Genomic DNA, 22,847 nt, shown 5'->3' on the forward strand with positions numbered 1-22,847 from the left:
TTGATTCCTATTAATTTGGGGGTCCTTGAAATGAAAACGTTTATATATCTATGGTCCACACCAGTGATTCTCAAACGTAGAAACCTCATTGGCTGCTGCTGTTTGTTGGCCATGTGTGACATATTTTGTATGGAGAGCCGTACATCCTGAAACCTGATGCATGTCTATTGAAGCAGGAGGTCTCTCCACTAAAAAAATAATCATAACTCACTGAATTCTGAACCGATGGTGGTGTGCTGCTTTGTTGGTACCGACTTTGTGCATCCTCACCAACACCATCACTAAAATTCAATTCATGAATAATGAATTCAAGAATGTGCAATGATCAAACTCGTTAACTGGAAAAGACAGACAGAGGCAATGGCAATGGCTGTCTCCCCTGTTTCTATTCCCACTTTAATGGCAAAAGGACTGACAGGAAGCGAGGAGTCTGCAGACATGTCAGCTGAGCTGTTGGGTACGCAAAGCAGCAATGTTCTCGCTGAGACTTACACACACCTTTATTACCATAAACTGTTCCCTTGAGCATTGCCTGAGGGTGAGCTATATAAGAAAGCATGTCCACAATACATCTCAAATGTGTAAAGCTGTGAAACTCTGTTTGTTCTGTTTTTACCCCAACTTTCCATTCATACCGATATTTGAGCCATTTACTCTATGATCTTATCTAGAGCCATTTCCAGCACATACTGACTTGCTCCTAGTACAGAAATACTACAAGCAACTACTGAAGAAAGCGCCAGAATCAAAGTGTCTGTAGTACACAGTCCAGATCAGAGAAGAGACAAGAGCAAGAGTAAATTAGAGTGAGTTGAAAGGGGGAAATAATAATGGAAGATGGATAATGGGGAAAGGAGCATTTGACGGTTTTCACTTTACAATGAAAATTAGATCAAAGAATGAGGTAGTAGTAAGTAACTTTTATAGCAGTCACTGGGGGCGAATGTTGTCAAACTGAACGGCTGATACAAAGGGCTGATTAATGGACAGTTCTTCCTTTAGCGGCCTATACCTGCAGCGACATCATTCCTCTCATTCCCTCAGCGCATCCTATCTCCATTTTGAGTTGGATCAAAATAATTCTCACACCTGCAGCGCAGAAGTGATACATGATTTAAAAAAGGCACAAAATGGCCATGAGCGTTGATTTGCATATGCTTCTCCCTATAGGGACTGCTTTGTCCATTGATAATGATCACACACACACACACACACACACACACACACACACACACACACACAGGTGCACACAAGGAAAGAGATACAGAGACACAGAGAGAGGAAATAACAGATGTTCTGCTACCCAATTAATATAATATAATATAATGCCTCACAGTCACATTAGAGAGACAGAGCAACTTTATGCATTGGATATAGCCGATTGCGCTCTTTGGGTATTGGGTAAGGTAGGATGTTCCTGTGTAATACTTTTACACATCATTAATTCTATGAAGGAACATTGTAACAACACAAATCTTGCATGTGAGTCTCTGGCACAAAATATTCTCGGATGGGGGTCCACTCTGCAGCAAATATATATTCATATATATTCACGCTGGCTGTGATTTGCCTCCTGATTGAAGCAGGATTGAAGGAAGAGGACGGGAAGAAAGGTGGGAGGGAAGGGGAGGGGAGGGGAGGGGAGGGGAGGGGAGGGGAGGGAAGGGAAGGGAAGGGAAGGGAAGGGAAGGGAAGGGAAGGGAAGGGAAGGGAAGGGAAGGGAAGGGAAGGGAAGGGAAGGGAAGGGAAGGGAAGGGAAGGGAAGGGAAGGGAAGGGAAGGGAAGGGAAGGGAAGGGAAGGGAAGGGAAGGGAAGGGAAGGGAAGGGAATAATGAAGAAGGAATGGAGAGAGGGAAACAACAGAAAGAGGGCTAGAAGAAGCCAAACAGAAGTCATTACCCTGATGTTGTCAAAGGAGGCCTTGTTTGTGACATCATACAGGAGGAGCAGAGCTGAAGAGACACAAGACATAAACAAATATCAATCAGCCAGCAAGGCTTTCATCTACACAGAACACATGCTAAATAAAATAAGAAGCTTTTACCAGTAAACGTTTATAAACAAGCACATAAACTCTCATGAGCTGCTAGCTCTTGGCTTACTCTTGAAAGACATTTTGGACAGACTGATAAGAGTAGCTTATAGGCCTACTAATTACTGTGAGGTTGCAGCAAAGAATTGAGGGATGGTGGTGGTGGTAGTGGTGGGGGGGTGGTCTCTCTTTTGTCTTACCAGTGCTGAGTCTTGAGAAACACAAAAGTTTAGAGAAGAGAATATGGATTTGTCTCTAGTGTAAAATGTTAAGGGATGAAAGCCTTGCCCTGCAGTATCAATGCGGAGTAAAAGTTGGATAAATGCATTAATAGGGAACTTCTACAATTGCTAATGTATGTGATGCATGATGGAAAGTGGATAATGTACTACTATAGCTGCAGGATGGAAACTGGATAAATGCCTGTGTATGTGGGAGGAAGGTGGGTTGGCTTTCACAATTACTTTGGCTGTAATTGTGCCATTGTGGTTTACCAGCATGCTGAAGTTTACTAACTATCGGTTAGAGAGAATGACACGCAGCAAATGTTGCCAGGATCGGAATTTGAACCTACGTCAGCTGTTCGGGCTGAATACTGAGGAGTCAGACTTTACTGGGTACAGGTTGAGGATCCTGGAAGGAGAATACACTGTGGGCTGTATTTTGCGTGTCTTAAGTACCAGGTCTTATTCCCTAACTTGAGTAAACTAAAGACCTGGAGGCGTGATCAATGCTCTTTGGCCACTCAGAATAGCCAAATGGCATTGATCACGCCTCCAGGTCGTTAGTTTACTCAAGTTAGGGAATAAGACCTGGTACTTAAGACACGCAAAATACAGCCCTGTATGTCTTAACTCTCTACCACACTCACTCACACCCTGTCAGTCTTACGTACAACTTGATCGCTTGGTCTTCTCCCTCCCTCTCCCTCCATCCACTCCTCTCTCCTCCCATCCATCACTCTATCTGTTCCCCCTTTCATCAGTTCTGTGTCTCCTTTTTTCATCTCAAACCAGTCCATCCATGACTGTCTTTTATCTACTGCTCCGTCCATTCTGCTCTGGCCTCCTTGATCTATCACTCCATCGACTGCCGTCTTCATTTACTCTCCCCTCTGTCGTCCCCCCTCTTTACTGGCTTTGAACCAGACAGCTGCGTGAAGTGTGTGTATAATGAGTTGCAATCACTGTGGACAATCCAACTCTGTCTGTCTGATAATACAGAGAGAGAGAGAGACAGAGAGAGAGAGAGAGAGAGAGAGAGAGAGCATGTCTCTCGGATTGGATCTCGTCTTTATCAGCCAACAACAGCCAGACTGCCAGACAGGGGGAAAGAAGTAAAGTCAGAGGAGGCACGAGACAAGAAAAGAGAGAGTATTAACATTTTTAATACAGACCCGGATAGGGGGAATGCACAAGAAAGCAAGGAGAGATAGGGTGCTTAAGTACAAAGAGAAAGAGATTTGTGGTAGTACTATCATCACCTTTCTATCACCTTCCTCATCAAATTCTATTTAGCCCCCCAGGTGCAAGACAGTGACGAGTGAGAGAAGGAAGGAAAAGAGACGAGGCAGAAAAGTAATTTAACTCCGAGAGTCTTTGGTTAAATTTGTACTTAAAGGGGAAATAACATGCATTTTAAAACTGCTTTTAATATTTAATAATCATATTGTCTATGTCCCTCAAAGTTATTTCTAATGGTTTGAGCCTCAATCACCACTCTGATATAACCAGGCCTTGTCATTTCTTTCTGGACTTTGAAAGCAGTTTTAGCTGCAGTACCACAATGTCCTGAGGTGGTGGGGGTGCTGATATGCAGATTATTTAATATTTGAGTCATTATAATGCTGATGCTAGATAAAACCAGGCTTGTTTCCATTCCATGCCAGCTTGGAAAATCAACAATGGTGGACATTGTAAACAAGTGGAAATGCAAATTTGGAACTGAAGACTGAAGAAGAGGAGGAATTATACAAAGTAGGGTGACATTGATGACATCACGATGAGGCCAAAATCAGTCGAGCTGTTCCTGAGAGCAATTTCCATTAAAACACCCATATGACATGAAAGCCTGATTGTTCAAAATTGTTTTTTTTGGGGATAGAAAACACACATGGGAGCCCCAGAAACACAAAAGAAATTGAAAAAGTTGAATTTTATGTTATAGGTCCTTTAAAATATACGTTAAAATGTATGAATTAAGACAGAGGATTTGACTGTGTAGGGTAGTTTTTCTCTCCGTATTGTTTTAGTGAGGGACAAGAGACGGAAATAAACGGCATGATGCCATTGCAGACGGAGACCCACAAGACTGCAAAGATAAAAGAAACCTTTCCAACCAGACACCTGGCGTCAGCACAGAGAAACAGACACTGCAGTCTGACTGACAATAAGGTAGTGAGACATGCAGAGGAGCGCCTATGGAAGGCAACAAGCAGACAAGCACACAGTCAAATATAACAATAGTTAATATAACCATTTGTAACTCTCAGAGTTAAATTAAGAGAAACACGCAGAAGCATGCTGAAATGGTGAGTGAAAGACAGGCAAGAGGAGGCTGGAAAGGCACGAAAGAGACTGGCGTAGAGTGAATGCAGCCATGCATCTTCCCTAAGTATATCTGAGAGGGCAAGGGATCAATCGCCATGACAACAGGTTAGTTAATTCCCCAGATACGGTGACAGGTAACGTAATGTTTGAAGTCAGTGTTCTCAGCTAAAAGACGGGCAGGTGAGTGAGAGAGACACACAGGTCAGCACAGTCAAGCACGCAGTTAGCCACTAAATGGAAAGATGAGAGGAAGAGGGGACAGATAAAATTATATTGTGTGATGTGTAAATAATCACTTTGCTGGAAGTGGAGCAATATCTTGCACAAATGCATGCACGTGTGCGCGCACATACACACACCGTTAAGCCCTTCCCACATATGATGGAGTGGGGATTAAAATGCAGACATGTTGAGGAGGCCATTATGGAAGCCACTAAAATAATAATAATAATAATAATAATAATAATAATAAACTTTAACAGCTTTTAAGAACAGTTTTCAGAAGGAAGTTAAAACGGGGTGAGCAGGACCTGACATTTTTAAACTCAATTCTTCGTTTGTGCAAAACCAGTGCAACAAAGCGAGAATGGGTGTGTTATATATGATCACGTTTTCTGGAGACAGCTGCATTCTGAACCAGCCGCAGGCGGTGGGTAGATGTTTTGGAGAGGCAGGAATAGAGGGAATTACGGTAGTCACATGAATAAATAAATGCATGTAGAAATTCACCTGGAAACCTAAACAGTGAGTCGCTCTCACCATCTCTCTCTCTCCATCTCTCACTTATCCTCTACCGTCTCTTCCATTTAAGGACTCCTCTATACCTCTTTCTCCCATCTCTCTCTCTCTTCTCCTCTCCCTCTCTCCCTTTTCTCTGTTTCATCTATTGCTTTCTTCACTTTTCTTTCTTCACTGTTCCTTGCCGTGCTGTTTTCTCAGAGTTCCTCGCTTTTTCTCCACCCGTTTCCTCTACAGTCCCTTCATCCCTTTTCAAGCCTACCAGAGCCATTGAAAGGAGCGTTCTGCCAATGAGGGGGCAAAAAACGGCCCGGTCACACGTGGTACATGTAAACTCGTTTGTCACTCCCCATAGACGCCAATGCATTCTGTCAACTTCCGGTTCAGGTCTTTGTCACTGTTCGCCAATGGAAGTCTATGTAGAAGAGCTGCCATTGGACTGGCCTCATGAAGTGAACGGAGTTGTCGTAATTCTCTCATCTATACGATTCTGAATCCTACCTCCCTCCTCTTTCTCCTTCTCCACCTGTTTCCTCTACTATCTTCCTCCTAATTACCAGAATCCATTCCCCTCTCTCTCTCTCTCTCTCTCTCTCTATCTCTCTCTCTCTCTCTCTCTCTCTCTCTCTCTCTCTTTCTCCCCCCACCCCACCCCCGCGGTGATCCCTTCCCTTCCTTTCCTCTGTCGTCCCTGTTGATGTGGCTCTCATGCTGTCATCGATGACAACCAGTCAGGTGTCATGGGGAGTCCATGGCCAGGCTGTAGTTCTGCTGGTTCCAGCTGGAGCAGGCTGAAAAACCCCCAGCCACAGATGGTGCTGGCAGACAGCGCCAGGCTTGCCACTAACACAAACTCATTTACACTGGTTTGATCAGCCTACACAGTGTCTTGGTGTTCTCTCATTAGAGTCCCAGCGGGGGACTGAGGCTATGTGCCAACAATGTTGGATAAGACATACCTCAACGGGGGGAATGAAGTGTGCTACAATGTCAGCTGTTTGGGACCAATGCTTAATTTATACATCGTCATGCGATGGTGTCGCATGTTGAAAATAGTATTAAATAATGATAATGTATAAATCTGGCTTAACTCTTCCTTCGTGCTTTTAGGCTGCGTCTGTTTTGTATTAGCAGTTAGCACTGCACTAAAACAATTTGTTCCTGACCAACAAACAAACAAGCTACTACTGTCATTTATTTGTACCATCTGAAATGTTCGCCTTTTCTCATGCCTAAACATACTGGCATTAGGGTTCATGTGGTTAATTTATACTCCATTGTATGACAAAGTATACAGTAAATTAGGCTTAACAGACAGAATCATACTGTATAAACACAGACGTTGGTGTTTCTCACTCCTATACTGTACTTGCAATTGCTTTGGAAAGGGATGGTGCCCTTTACTGTAACAGGCCTATCCTTTAGGATAAAAGTTGAAGCTTTGAAACTGTCCATTAGTTCTAAGGAAGCGCTTCCATGCGTGACCAGCTGTATGCTCTCCCCCCGGCCCCCGACTGTCAGTCTTAACGTGCTTAATTTAAACGCTTTTCGAGAGAGGAGGATAGAGGCTCCTTGGGTGGCTTGCTAAAGATCAATGGGGTATACTATTCTACTGACAGACTAGAGCCATACTGGGCATCTGTCCACGGGTAACGCGCGCACAGACAAGCACACACACAAGCACACACAAATAACCATAATTCCGTAAATATACAGTATGCTGTACAGTGTACACAGACAAACATGTACACACATAAATGTTGTTGAATAAATATGCACACAGACAGAATTGGGATTTCTTGTAAATGAAAAGTGCATTACAAATAAAATGTACTATTATTATAATAAATATATGTAGTAACACAGAGACAGCAAGCGCACACACACAAAATGCACGTACACAGTAAAGGCCTGTCAGTTTAACTCTGAATGTGAAAAGGTGGACCATTACAGGTCAATTTGTACACCTTAAGGGTTAAATTATCATTAAGTACTTTACTGTGTAGAACCCCCCTCCCCTATATACTGTACACTGTACTGGAGTCTGGTGCAATGCACAGGTCCTGGGCCTGGTGAGAGCAGGAGTGGACCTTGTGAGACGTAGGAGGGGCCCGGACAGGAGTCAACCCACAGAGCCTAGTCCATCCACGCGCCATAATCTGGTTCTCCCAGTCCTGGCAGAGTAGTTCCCGGAGCAACGGATCGTGTGGCCTTGGTCTTTCCCTAATGGGACTGATCGAGGGTAGCTACTGGGATGTAAGTCGGGACTTGAATCACCCCGGTTGGGTCACCTGAGTGAGGGGTATGATGTTGCCAGACCCGAAACCCTGATGACCTTGGGATACATCACTGAGGATACGTCCCAGGTGCATCCATGCAATGTTTTTTAGTTTTAGTTATATATTCCAAACTACTCACTGTTTTTCCATGAGGAATAGCTTGTATCTGGCATAATATTATTGCCCGCAAGGAAGTTTTGACTGCGTTTGTGTGTGTGTGTCAGACAAATCTAGATCAGCTCTACAGGCAGCATCGTGCCTCAGGCAAACCAACCTCATTGAGCAGGTGTTTGAGCACGTCTCCTGCCACCTACAGTGTGAGAGGAAGTCTCATTTGCCCACCCAGCGGGTGGGCAAATGAGTTACAGTTTCATGTGTGCATGCGTGCACAATGCAAGACTACTACTATTATATTTACCAGTAAGACACCTGAGGCCTAAAGGGCGAGGTAGCGTGCACGCATCTGCCTGGGTGACAGCAGACTACTGGGCAAGCACTGGCGCTTTGGAATGGGGGGTCAGATCAACATATCCACCTGGGTGACAGCAGATTGCTGGGCGAGCACTGGTGCTTTGGCATGAGGGGTAAGATCTTATTTTCGGGCCTGTTGAGAACTCTAGTTTTCGCCGGGTGCGTCTGCACTAATAACTTTGGGGCGGGCCCGTCTAGAGTTTGAATGGACAGGTATCAGTCAAAAGGTAGACATCGAAGATGTGGACATATGGAATGTCAGAGCAGGTCTACTCCATATATGGAGATCTAAGGGTTTGAGGTCAGAGGTAGAGTTGCTGGCCAATATTGGGAATCTCCATATATGGGCTTAACATTGATGACATCAGGTATCTCCATATATGGGAGTAATATTGATGACATCAGGGATCTTCATCCCTGATGATGTCACGTGATGTCACGTGCTCCATCCCTGATGATGTCACGTGATGTCACGTGCTCCATCCCTGATGATGTCACGTGCCCGACACACAAACTTAACTGCGACCTTGGTTCTCAAAGTCGGATCCAGCGGCGGTTCCCCGCAAAATGTGTTAATAATATGGCATCAAATCATACCTTTGTTTTGGATTCTTTTTACTGTGATGATGTGACAATAAAGTCAATGTGACCCTATTCAGTACATTGGCTATTTGAAAATAGCTGATCTGCAAGCTCCCAACGCATCGTGATGTGAAATGTTGAGAGCTTGTAGATCTTTGTACGTAACATCACACACACACACACACACACACACACACACAGCAGAGAAGTCTTACCGTGCGCATCACGGTAGTAAGCATGTGTAACACTTCGAAAGCGTTCCTGTCCCGCTGTGTCCCATATCTGAGGAGGAAGAGGAAGGAAGCCTTCTCATTATCATAATGACAATCATCATCATCATCATCATCATCATGATCCTACGCTATCATCCATCTGGGTTCACATTCCTTCCTGGGCATGTGAACATTTGGCAAAAATATCTACAAGCTCACAACACGTCGCAGCATGACACGTGAGCGGGAGGAGACCAAGGATAGACCCCTGGGGGACGCCGGTCAATGAAGTACGGGTTTAAGTGGTCATGTATCACAACCAATCTAATCTAATCTTGTATATATATAAAAGATCGGTAGATTGCAGTTTTTAGGTATCGTCAAACATTTTCAAAATCATTTGAAATGTTTTTTGAAAATGTTTACCTATAGAATGACATGCCGAAATACGCCAGGTTGAAAGTGGTAAACAATCAGATTGTTGCTGAATAAACTGACAAATTATGAGTTATCGCCACATAGCAGGGGCTATGGTTATGGCTAGATGCCTTCAATTATGCTTATCTACTCCAATCCCAACAGACCCAGACATCTGTGTGTTGAACTCCAGAGAAGTCACACTGCAGTCATTAGAATGGTAATGAGGCCGTGAGACAAGTGGTTTTAGACTGGATACAGGATGGCTTTATCAGAGCCTCTAGCAGTCCCTGTTCTGTGGATTATCATTAAGACTTGTACTGATAACTTCTCTGTCTCTATTTAACACCCCCATGTGTGCTCTAGTTCGCTCTCTGTTTGTCTTCTTTCTGTTGTTCCGTCCATCCTTCCACTCTTACCGTCATTCTCTCTCTCACACACACCCTCTCATTAACTGTTTCACACATCTGTCTGTCTGTCTGTCTGTCTGTCTCTCCCAGTGCCAACTTCTGTTTATGACAATTTAATTAAAGAAAAGCGTATTCCCTCTAGTGTTTTCGGTGTAGCAAACCAGCCGTCTAATTAACTTGGAGATGAACTAAGGCGTAATTAAATCTGTGTTGTGCTCTGTGCTCCTCAGCCACGAATGAAGGTCACTTCTGTGTATTTACATTATGGGAACCAGCAGTGTTATTACAGAAAATAAGTGTGTGCTGAATGAAATGGAAGGAAAGGATACAGTATCTAACTGTCTCCACTTTCCTGCAGTGTGCATAAGACTAGGTAGTAGGGTACAGTAGTTGTAATGATCGCCATGGGAAACGTCATGACCCATCCTATTCGGAGCAGTGTAGAGCCCCAGGGGGCACACAGGGAGCAATTAGGGGTCCAGGGGTTCAGTGTCTTGCTCAGTGACACCTCAACATAGTCACTGCTGCCTCTGCATTGCGGAAAACTGAAACCTTTTGGCAGGCCTGGTGCCAGGATGAAGTGACGAGGGGGCAGTTAATATGGTGAGGGGGAAAGTCCTAGTCCTTTTAAAACAGTAAAACAGTAGGTTATCATCTTATTAGATGATCAGATTCCCAATCTGCAATTGGTCTGGTGGTAACTTTAATGAAATTCATTGATTTAATCTTGTAGTAGCATCTGAAAGGCTAACATAGCCAGAAGCCAGTATTAAACCTTAGCAATCACATGCACGTACAAGACCCAAAATAATAGAATTTGTGAACTATTCTAACCTCTGAGAGATGACTGCTAAACAAAATAATAAAACACAAAAAAATAATAGTAGCCTACGGCATCTCTCCCGCCCCACTCTCTGTCTCAACCTCTAGTTTGACCAAAACTTCACTTTCCTGTAATTTCCATTCTGTGGATTGCTAGAATGGAAAGAAAATAACTATAGCTGAAAGTTCAGCAAGCAAGGCTGAACCGAAGTGATGTGTTATATATCTCTTTCGCTCCATTCAGTACCTGGGACAGCGCGTTGCGGCCCTAAGCAAATAGCCTACACGTATCTGTCCATGGTTCTGAAATAACAGAGCAGATGTTTGCAAACCATGTATGAATGCTGTTACAGTGGTAAAAGACACTGTCGGTAGCTTCAAATATGTAAAACGTCAGGAAGGTGTTTCATTACTGTCATCTTTATGGCAACCCCTCTCTGGGTAACGTCACTACTGTGTGTGGATTTTGACAGAGTGGGTCACATACTGACACAGGCTGTTTTACTGAGGAAAACTTTTGCTAGATTCCCCAAGAGGAAGAAGTAAAAGGAGAAAATAAATACACAAGGCATATAAATAAAGTTTAGCTCTCTCCACTGGTCTGACTGTCTGTTAATACCGGTAAGTTAAGTTACCAGTGAGACACCAGAGTTTACGATATTGTACTATAATGTTCAAGGAAGAACTGTCTGCAGTACACTACTCAGGCATAATTGTTACATGGAAGGGGTTGAGGCAATTGCTCTCACTGTACAAACGAAGCAAGACTGAAAGAATAAAGAACAGCAGAGAAAAGAGGAGTCAGACTTTTGTTCTTACCTGCAGTTTCACTTTCAGTGTGTCAATAGTCAACACTTTATTCTGAAAAACAAAAAGAGAAATGTAATTCTTAAGGTTCTTTTACAGTGCAGTACATTCCCAAAGACAGACTTTCAAATGTATGATGAGATCTATCAAGAGAACAGGCATGGGCATTCTGAACACTACAAAAGGTACCGAAACCCTAATTTAAGGTAATGCTTTTGTATAGCTGTCAGGAGTACAGTTCTTGCAGACAATACTTATCAGTTGAACTTGAACGGAAGCTATACTGCACCTTGAAGATAATGTCATCTGCTCTTTGTTCTGATCAACCCCGGTCAATGGGTTGAAGTGGACCCGAGCGCTGTACTATTAGCGCTTACTAGGCATGTAACAATATCGTATATCGATATTAATCCCGACGATTATCGTCGTGAATCCCGACAATATGAATCAATTATATATATATATACACCTGGGCACATGTGACTGTGCCCAGGTGATGGTCGTTGATGCTCATCAATACATCAAAGAAGGCAATTATGTTCTGCACTGTCAAATAGGTCTACATCTATCCTAAGATGCCATCAAAGAAAGCTTTTATTACATGTTAACTCACTCACACACACACACACACACACACACACACACACACACACACACACACACACACACACACACACACACACACACACACACACACACACACACACACACACACACACTTCAGGGAGTTGCGTCACCTACATACACCATGAATGCTGCAGCAGTTTAGGCATATAACGTTTGTCATTCTTAATTACTCAAACACACACACATACTGTGTACAACATACATACATACTGTACATACATACTGTACATCTTTAGACCAGTATTTCTTAAACAATATCATGGGGAAAGAAGCGGAATTGTATTGGATAATTTGTGTCATTCGAGTCTGGACCTAGTATAGGGGAAACCACACTAATTACAGTTTGCATGGGGGGATAATTGATAACTATTCAATCTTGAGAAAAGGTAGGCCTAATGGTTGCTTGAGATGGGTTCTAGCCTGATTCGCTGCGTTCCGCGGATCTGAAAATGTCACTGCACTACTCAGTCTGGACAGAGGCTTCTTGACTCACATTTCATAACGTCAACTGTTACGTAGTGCCGTTGTTGCTGATACGTCAGCAGCCAGCCCCACTCTGTCCATGCTTCTCACTGTTGGAAAAAAATAGCGCCGTTCCGAAACCTACGATAAAAAGTAAACGATTCAGTAGTCCACTGTCAGATTTCTGACAGTGGCTGTGTGGGGCGAGTTTAGTGAATGATAAGGGGACGATGCATGGCAATAGCAGTAGCTGCGAAGTGCTCATTGATACGACGTCAAACTGGTGTTTTTCCTCAACATGGCCGCACCACAGACCAATCAGAAGCCACGGTTCCATTTCAACCTTTCATGATCCCACCTACCTTGGCGAGTAAGAGACTTTCCAGACTGAGTAGCGCAGTGACATTTTCAGATCTTATGCGGAACGCAGCGAATCAGGCTGGAACCCAGGCTATGCTTGAGAGAGAGGCCAGAAGAGATAAACAAACAAAATAAGAGGTTCATTCCAATTCAATCACTGGGGTAGAGAAAAAGGATAAATTCTAGTTGAGGTTGATTTTGCCGCTCCAGTGAAGAAATTGAAGTTTTGATTGCTTTTGTTTCCTGCCCAGTGAAACAAATAAAGCCCCTGGTACAATAGGACTAGGTTATTATAATTCTGGTACAATATATACAATGTATTTGTATTCACAGCTATACTATTTCCTGCTGTTGCTCAGTAAACCTTTTCAAAAACTACGACATAAATAAAGTGCCTAATATATGCCTAAATATGTCTGTTACCAGCTAATCTCCGGCACCGTTAAACCGGTCGATGCCAAATTTTGCACACACACTCCCTGGATGTCAACGATGAACCTCTGCCCCAAATTTTCCAGAACGGCCTGTTATAGCGCCACCAGGAAAAACATTTTGTCCAAAAATCCCTCAAATCGTTACACACCATCTCTATAGTCATGTGTTCAAGATGGATCTATCCGATATTTCAGATTCCATCCTAATTGGCTAACACTGGCTTTCAAAGTTTGCAGGTTTGCACTGACTTTCCTACTAGTCTAAGGAATATATCCCACCCTTAGCACCACCAACAGGTGGATTTTTGCTAAACACATTTTTGGAACAAAATGCCTCAAATCATCCAATTGCCATTCAAATAAATGTCACCCTTTTCACATTGGCCTATTATAGCGCCACCAGGAGGCCACAACCTGACCTGCCCTGGTGGAAACCTGTGCCCCGAGGGGAACTTGTTCTAGTTTAATATCTCTGGCAGGCCAGAGATACAGTAATAGATTATGTTTTCACCCCTGTCGACACACAATCAAGCACAATTCATTGTAAACTGAACCATGTGTTGTTGTTTTTTCTTTTCTTTAGGGGTAAAATTGTTAAATAGTAAAGAACAAGTGTACTGAAAGTGGAACCTGGAACAACTCACCTAAATACTAATTGAAGGTTAGCTGCTATTCAGCCAGCTCTTTATGGAGGACATTAAGATGCAGGTAACCCATTCCACATGTACTTATGCCACAACTGCTGTGAACAATACAGGAAGCACTGCTTGATTTTATAGCCTGCATACCTTAACCACATGAACCCAGGGTTGAACACATACCTCAAAAACAACACATCTTCAAGCCAAGCTACAGTAGAAGCACGTAGATCTGTCATTTTCAGAAAAGATATCTGGTGTGCAAAGGAGACAGGAGAGGGCCTAGTATAGACCCCTGGGGGACTCTGGTCAAAGAAGAATATATGCTTGAAGTGGTTAAACTATTATTACACAACAATTCTGCTACCATCAGCAGCCTTCTATTATACTATGAAACAGTACAAACCTTAACCAACAGGTTAAGGTTAAGGTTTTAATAAAACAGCGTCTGCACCCCTTAAACATTCAGATGTTCATTGACACCGATCGTCCACCAATCATCTATCCATGTGCTGCGGGGGAAAGAAACACAATATTGTACCTTCTAATGAAATGCAGCATCACAGGACTTCCAGTGAATTCTATAAATATAATCCTCCGTAACACAAAACCCATTACGCTGAGCAAACTCCACTGCTTATGAGCACACAGTGAGAGTCCATGAGGTTATTTAGTGGACCTGCATGCTGCATCCAGCAAACCAGGACATATACTGCATGTGAAAATGGACTGCCTGAATGGAACTTTGCTCAGCCAACTGCTACCTCCAGTACTCATCAGTGAGACTCTTCTGGGTGTCCTTGGTAATGGCCTGGCGCTGTGGTTCTTCTGCTTCTACCTCAAGCCCTGGAGGAGCAGTTCTGTCCTCCTGTTCAACCTGGCACTGGCTGACTTCCTGTTCATCGTGGCTCTGCCTTTCCGTGCATGTTACTACCTCTACGGGATGAACTGGACGTTTGGAGACACTTTCTGCAAGATTAACCTCTTCATGTTGGCGATGAACCGCACTGGAAGCATCATGTTCTTAATGGCTATTGCTGTGGACAGGTACGTGCGTGTAGTGCACCCCCACCATCGCGTTAACTCTTTAAGTGTCTACAAAGCCACATGCTGTGCAGCTGGACTGTGGCTGGTCGCCATCTCAATGACGGCTCATCCCGTGGCTATGATGAGAAACAATACAAGTCACTGCGAGAGCTTTATGGTTAAGACCGAGTTCAGTTTCTCTCTAAAGTGGCATAGATCTGTGTTTGTGCTTTCCTTCTGGCTGCCTCTGACTGTAATCCTCTACTGCACCGTCCAGATCGTTGTTCATGTGAGGAGGAGACAGCTGGCTCACGATGCCAAGATCAGAAAGGCTCTGGTGTTCGTCACGGTGGTGGTGGTCATCTTCATTATCTGCTACCTGCCAAGTGACGTTACACAGCTGCTGATCTGGATCAATGTGTCTGAAGGCTGCGGCGGTCTGCTTGATCTGACCACAGCGTTCTACATCACCGTCACACTGACCTATCTCAACAGCATGCTGAACCCCATCATCTATTACCTCTCCAGTCCTTCATTCGAGAAGATCTACAAGAGAACTATTAAAAGACATCAAGTGGGGGACGCTGCAGAAGCAGCGGACAAAGCTAGAGAGACAGGCTCTGAGTCCATCAGCCAAATATGAAGCCTGAATTTGTGTGTTTTTGCAACAAAGCAGTCTGTGTGTGTGTGTGTGTGTGTGTAAAAGATAGAGAAAAGCATGAAGAGAAGACAGAACTAATCCAACATCCAGTATATGTCACCTTGAGTGTGGAATAACAATAGCTATAGATATCTTGGGTGGAGGGGCGTAAATGACAGCATGGTAGTGTGACTCCAAAATCAAAAACAAATAATATATTGTTTTCACTAGTTTCGGTCACTATTATTGATATTTTTTGAAAAAGGCTTTGAACTAGTTTAGCAAATGTCTACGTTTTAATACAGCAATGCATTGAAATTGATATTAAAAGAAAATGTACTCTGTAATATGTATTGTATTGTATATGTAACTGTACTCCAGTAGTTGCTTTGTAATTGAACCATGAATACATTCAACAGAGCAGCTTATAGTAGAATAATATTTGACCAGGAGTATCTATATAATCAGTAAATGGTAAATACTGGGTTTGAGTACTTTGTCCAACAGTGGCCACACAGAATTATGTCTGTGAGGGATGTGACAAATCATCAAGTTGGGAGAAAAAATGAGTAGAATTCACATGTGATGTGACAGGATGAATTTAAATATCGAAGGTATTTATCATATTATCTTCCAATATGGATTTTGGCACATGACTTCAGCTGCAGTTTGGAGATAAGAGAGTCTCTCCACAAGGATAGATTGACCAGCAGCACAGTCACAGCAGAGCTAGCCTCGGAAACCCAGACGTTTTCATTTCCAGGGAGAAGTCTGGGACCGAGTCCATTTCAATTCGGCATATAACGCAATCACTCTCTGCTGATTTCTGATCGTCTGCACCTTTGTTAAATTGACACACACACACACACACATAAATGTGGCAGATGAATAAACCACAAGACAACGACTAGCATACAAAGTTGTCACAGTAGCACGCACACTTCAGAAATATACCACACTATGAAAAGGGCGCACACACACACACACACACACACACACACACACACACACACACACACACACACACACACACACGCGAGTTATCGACAAATAGTCATTCATATTCTAATATAGCGAGCATATATGAATAAAAAAATGAAATTAATGAAAGCGATATGCTCTGTGACACATTGTTCTGCTGTGTTTGATTGATTGTAGTGATGGGAGATTAAATCGGCAAACATATCAGTATCGGACGGTTTTAGTTGTTTTTAGATTAATCGGCCTCGGTTTGATTAATCAATCAGACAGATTAATTAATCGGTCCGATTATTCGGTCTGTCTTTACAGATAAACAAGCCCAAAGTAACAGCTTGAACAGATCTATAAGCTAAGCTCACAATATTAAATATAAAAGGTATTAAAGCAGTGCAGACACCCTGTTACATGTATTTTTCAGAATGGACAAAATTATTATAATGTTTCAATACAGAATGAGATCATATTGACCATAACAGCAATTAATTATATTGGATATCGATATCGGCCAAAATGTCTCATTGGCACATCCCTAATTGATTGAATACTTTTAAAGACAGAAATGCAAACAGCAACAGAATACAACCAAAACACTTGGTTCCCAAACTTTTTAGCTCGAGACCCAAAAGAGAAATTTGATGTCTCCTCAGGACGCAAAATAGTGAAAATAGCAGATCTACAAGCTTGTAGGTCGGCTATTTTCACTACTTCTTAAACATTTGTTTTACAATTTGCAGTTACAGGCAGCATTGATGTTGTTAATGTACAGAAGGAACAGTAAGAGCCCTAGTATGCTGGGTATGCCTCGTGACACGTCACGCCACCATATATGGTCACCAGCTGACCTATTCTGACATTCCATATGATTATGGTGATCTGACCTTATCAAACCGTGTACACTCAAAACACTGCCCCCACTGCCATCCTTAGATCTCCATATATGGAGCTGACCTGTTCTGACATTCCATGGTGATCAAACCCTGCACACTCAAGACGCTCGAATTCCATATGTTGATCTGCCTAGGGTTACCATATTCTGAATTACCAAAAAGAGGACACATGCGCGCGTGCATGTGCACGTGCATGTGTGTGTGCACGTCGTGCATGTGCCGTGCGTGTGCGGTTCAGTTTGAATTAAATTCAGATGTCAAAATAATCTGTAACAAAAAAGTTATGCTCCTAAATCTCATCAAATATGCTCTATATTAGTTCTGTATTAATTTAAAGCAGTGGCTCTCAAAGATGTGATCCAGGGACCCTCATGGTTCCTTGATGGGGTTCCAAATGGACCCATTATAGGTCTGTAACTCTGAGACTGAGAGTGTAACACATGGACCCTTACAGGTCTGTAACTCTGAGTGTACAAATGGAACCAAATGGACCCTTACAGGTCTGTAACTCTGAGTGTACAAATGGAACCAAATTGACCCTTACAGGTCTGTAACTCTGAGAGTGTACAAATGGAACCAAATGGACCCTTACAGGTCTGTAACTCTGAGTGTACAAATGGAACCAAATGGACCCTTACAGGTCTGTAAAGCCCAACACACACCGGGTGCGCAGCGACGTGGCGGCAACGCCTGGAAAATAGAACAGTGGCGTATCGGAGCGTCAGGCGAGGCGTGAACGTACGTGGACGCCACCGGTGTGCGATAGGTTCATTGAAAATAACGGAGGCGGCTGTTTTGACGCGTGGCGTTCGCCTACGGTGTGTGCAAGGCTTTACTCAGATAGTGTACTAGTACAAATGGAACCAAATGGACCCTTTTATAACTTTGAACTCTGATACTGTACAAATGGAATCATTATGGGTCCATTTGGTTTTACTCTGAGTTATGGGGGTCCTTGCAATTAAAAGGTTTGAGAACCTGAATCCTTTCTCTGAATTCTCCGAACCATCATATCTTATGCTTTGCTAGGTTGTACAAAATAATATGCAGTCAATTTAACTTGCAGAAGGACTAATTTGTGACAGACACATAGTTCCTTTGCAGACAATACAATCTGCTTCTCAGATCAGGTCAGTCACAAAGCTAAGAAAACAGTAGCCTACTTTTTCTGCATGTCAATGATGAGATAGTTCTTTGGCATTTCAAGCTTTCTTCACGGAGAGCAAGAGGAGACAACAGTCTATCTGCAGACAGCGGAGCAGCCAGCGAGCCTTTCTCTGATCTGCTGTCGGGAGCAGTGCTGTCAGCTGAGCGCATGCAGTTATGAATAATACACATTCCGGGGATCGGGCTTATAGTCTGCCTCTCACAGTGTTTTTCCACTACGAACCATTGAACGAACATAATAATACACATTCTTGAATGGTCTGTGAGCGTTCAGATACGTGTAAAACCCCGGACATTTGAAGGAATTTATAAAAAAAACCCGGACAGCCCCCCAAAAGAGGACATATGGTAACCCTAGATCTGCACCCCCCCGCCCAATGCCAAAGCGCTAGCAGTCTGCTGTCATCCAGGCGGATGCGTACACTCGGCGCTTCACGCATGTAGCGTGTCACGCTTCTCACCCACAGGGCATCTTACTGGTATTATTGTGATCGCAGGTCGCATTTACTATGAAAATGTTGATTTCCAGTTAGTTAGTTAGTCCGTCAGCCCATCCTTGACATCATCAGGGATGGAGATCCCTGATGTCATCAATATTGGACAGAAAGTCTACATCTGACCTCAAACCCTTAATATGGAGCTGACCTGTTCTGACATTTTATGTTGATCTGACCTCATCAAACCCTAAACACCCAAGACACGCTCCATATATGGCCAGTACAAAATTCATTCCATATGTTGATCTGATCCCCCATGCCAAAGCGCCAGCACTCACCCAGCAGTCTGCTGTCACCCAGGCAGATGCGTGCACACGACCTCGCCCTTTCTCGCCCTCAGGCGTCTTACTGGTATTGTACTGTGCTGTGTTATGCTGGCCAACAGTTCAAGAGAGCTTGATACAGTACTTCTCCCTCCTGCCATCCTGGCTCCCATACTGTTGGAATCGGTCCCCATCTTTTGAAAACTCACCTCATGTGTTCTATCATGTGATGTGTTCTCATGTGCTTTAAAGTGTTATTTAGAAATAAATCTATAAGCTCACAACGCATTGCATTATAATGTGCACTGTTGACAGCGGGAATGTAGACGGCATCCACCACTGAATGAAGTGTCTGGTGCTGGGAGTCTGGTGCAATGCACAGGTCCTGGACCTGGTGAGAGCAGGAGTGGACCTGGTGAGACGTAGGAGGGGCCCGGACAGGAGTCAACCCACAGAGCCTAGTCCTTCCACGCACCAGATTGATCTACCTCCCAGTCCCGGAAGAGTAGTTCCGGAGCAACGGATTGTGTGGTCCTGGTCTTTCCCTAATGGGAGTCTGGGACAGAACGAGGTTAGCTACTGGGACGTAAGTCGGGACTTGATCACCCCGGCTGGGTCACCTGAGTGAGGGGTATGATGTTTGCGAGACCCAAAACCCAGATGACCTTGGGATACATCACTGAGGATATGTCCCAGGTGCATCCATGCAATATTTATTTTCGTTCTGTTGAAGACCTCCTATTTAGCTATTTTTTAAAGATTCTGAAAATTCTTAATAACGTTTCCCTGCTTATTCGAACTCGCACTCACTGTGCTGTGAAGTGTCTCATTCTATTACATTCTGATTCTCAGCATGTTATGGCTGCTGTTGAGCGCACACAATCTGGTAATAAAACCATCTTATCCTGGATTTGTCATCCTCTGAGAATCTTTATCTTCCCGTCTCTGAATGCTCCTTTTTTCTTTACCCCCCTCTTACCCGTTTCCCTCTCAAACACATGTTAGTCTCTCTGCTCCATCTCTTTCCTAAGCCTACTATTCCCTCTGTGATCCGTGTTGACCTTTATGATATCTGTGTGATACTATAAGTCTGTAAAGTCTCTGTTTTCCCACCCCTGCTCTCCTCTTCACATGTCAAACATTCTCTTCTCTCACAACTCCCCCAGTGCTCTCCCTCTCCAATTACTCCTCACTCTCTCTCCTCTCCACTCTCCATCTATTCATCTAAAACTTTGAGGGAGAAAATGATAGAGAGAGATCCAACTGGCCGACACAAAACATTTAATAGACATTGATTCGCAACATCTTTGTCTCTGCTTTCTCAGTTTTAAGTTTGCATTTGCACAGTAAAGGTCTTTACACACTGGGGGCGATTTCTTCATGTGAATAATTTAGTCATAAACGGGACTCGAACACGCAATGCGTTGTCAGGCCAAAGCCTATGTGGCATGTGCCAAGACCACTTGGCCAGCGGGCGCACAACCCATGCACTTGTGTGCTAGCAGCAGCTACCAACAGGCTCCGCTAAACTTTGGTCAACTTAACTGGCATTGCATCTAGTCTGTAGCCTATGTAGGCCTATTTCAATTTTTATTTTCCCCGACGGCACGGGTGGTCCACAAATGACCCTGGGCCCCAACGCAATTGCGTTGTCTGCATCACTGTAGTGGAGAGGAGAGTGGCGAATAATCATAAGCAGGAGGATAGGAGTGGCGAATAATCGCATATATGCATCGCATTTAGATGTGTATAGGCAGACGGCATGAGTCATAATTTCGCATTTTCGGGTCATTTATTTGCGTCACCAGTGTGTAATGTCGTTAAGAAGGCTCCATCTCTCTCCTAATCGTTCTCTCTGTTCCTTGCTCCCCAAACCCCAACCCCATTGAGGACTACCTATTGGGATTCAGTCCCATAGCCGCATTTGAAACCTCCCCTCCGCTATAGCTCTGAGATGAGATGCCGGCCGATGATGACACCGGCGAAAACTGGCCACTATTGTTGATTCTTACCTTTTTATCGTATCCAAAAAGTTAAGGTTGTCAACAACAAGCAACAAGCATTTAAATCACTTAGTCAGCCTGTAGCCAGTCAACCCTCGTCTGCATGCCCAGTACTAGTAAGATTGTATTGGGAAAGATTGTATTGGGAAACCACCATGGCACGCGGACTAAAAAAGGTATTTAAACGCTTGTTTCAACCCGTCGGTTAGATTTTCTTGACCGCTAAAATGTAAAACATCTGAGGGCAGGGGAAATACCTTTACTTTTTGGATAAGATTTGTGGAAAAAGGTAAGAATCAACAATATTGTCCACTTTTCGCCGGTGTCGTCATCTAACTCTCTTAACACTATGCTGAACCCGTAATAGTAACACAATCATAATGCAATGCTTGAATTATGCTCTTCAAGCAAAGAAAGTTAACTCTTCAAACAGGCCCAAGCAGTCTTCTGTAATGTTAGAATGAGGCCACTCTTCACAGTTAAGGACACAATTCTGCGAGTAGCGAGCTTTAGATTGGCTCTTTTTGGCAAGCAACAAAGTACAAATTTATTAAGCCGGATTAAGGCTTAATAAATTGTCCATGAGAGAGAAGAGAAGTGTTATAGTCGGCTGTATTTTGTAGTGTTTAATTAGTGTATATACTGTATGGATTAATTATATTATTTGGCCTTTTGTATTGCATGAATTTTGTATTACTTTGTGTGTTCCTTTTGTTTTCTGTTATTCCTGTTTCTGCAAGGTGGAAGAGGTGGAGAGGGGGTGTGGTGGAGAGCTGATTGCCAAATGACTGTGTAGCAAACTGACAGAGATCTGTTCCTGCACGTGGGGAATTGATTTGATCCCCGTTTCTGATTTGTTAACTGATCATGCCCCGACTGCCAATTGGCCATGGGCTTTCGTTCGGGCCTGTCCACAGGTTAGCAGATTGAGAGTACAGCCCAGGTTTACATCTTAGGCAATTGGCACCGGGTGAAGAAAATGGGTTACAAAATCTTGGGATAGAAAAAGAAAAAAAAAAAGAAAGAAATAGTATCTCGTGAGGTCAGGTGTAGTATGGAACTTCTACAATACATCTCAGTGGTTTTAAACCTGTAGCTTTATTTTTTGAAAGCATGAGGTCAGCCCCCCCAGGTTGGCAGAGGAAGTGTAGCGCCCAGGATTACATTAGATAATTGACACTGGGTGAATTGTCTTTCGCCCAGTGTCAATTATCTAATGTAATCGTTGCAAAATCGTGGGATAAACTTTTTTAAAGTAAAAAAAAAAGAAAAAGAAAACTGCAGCTATATAATCAGACTGCCAGAGAGAGATAGAGACAGACAGAAGTAAGAGTGACTTACAGTATGCTTACTATGCAAGTATGCATAGTGCTGAAACTATCTATTATTTTGTTAGTGATTATTCTATCGATTACATATTGGATTAATCAAATAATTGAGAAGTGTATTATGTATTTTTCTTATATGCTGTATATCAATGAATTGATGTGAACATTTTGCAATATATTTTTTATAATCGACCTAACTCGATTATTCTAATCAG

The 22,847-nt window shown here is 43.2% G+C and overlaps 2 protein-coding genes across 2 annotated transcripts in view; one reads left to right on the plus strand and one right to left on the minus strand.

The window, feature by feature from the left end:
- LOC310875184 (ras-related protein Rab-26-like) overlaps nucleotides 1–22,847 on the minus strand; it is a gene marked incomplete at its 3' end in the record, with an annotated part of 63,838 nt that overhangs the window by 18,495 nt on the left and 22,496 nt on the right. Inside the window, exons 3-5 of the mRNA XM_083788320.1 lie at nucleotides 11,332–11,373; nucleotides 8,867–8,933; nucleotides 1,900–1,952 (exon numbers count right to left, since the gene is read on the minus strand). Of these exons, the coding sequence (XP_083644446.1) occupies nucleotides 1,900–1,952; nucleotides 8,867–8,933; nucleotides 11,332–11,373 (162 nt within the window). The remainder of the gene's footprint in view (nucleotides 1–1,899; nucleotides 1,953–8,866; nucleotides 8,934–11,331; nucleotides 11,374–22,847) is intronic.
- On the plus strand, nucleotides 14,565–15,509 carry LOC310874079 (hydroxycarboxylic acid receptor 3-like; the record flags this gene model as incomplete). The annotated part of the gene is made up of 1 exon (XM_083786754.1): nucleotides 14,565–15,509. The coding sequence occupies one exon, from the start codon at nucleotides 14,565–14,567 to the stop codon at nucleotides 15,507–15,509; it is 945 nt and encodes a 314-aa protein (XP_083642880.1).

Source organism: Protomyctophum parallelum (genome assembly GCF_964188405.1).
Source record: "Protomyctophum parallelum genome assembly, chromosome: 17".
Lineage (NCBI taxonomy): Eukaryota > Metazoa > Chordata > Actinopteri > Myctophiformes > Myctophidae > Protomyctophum > Protomyctophum parallelum.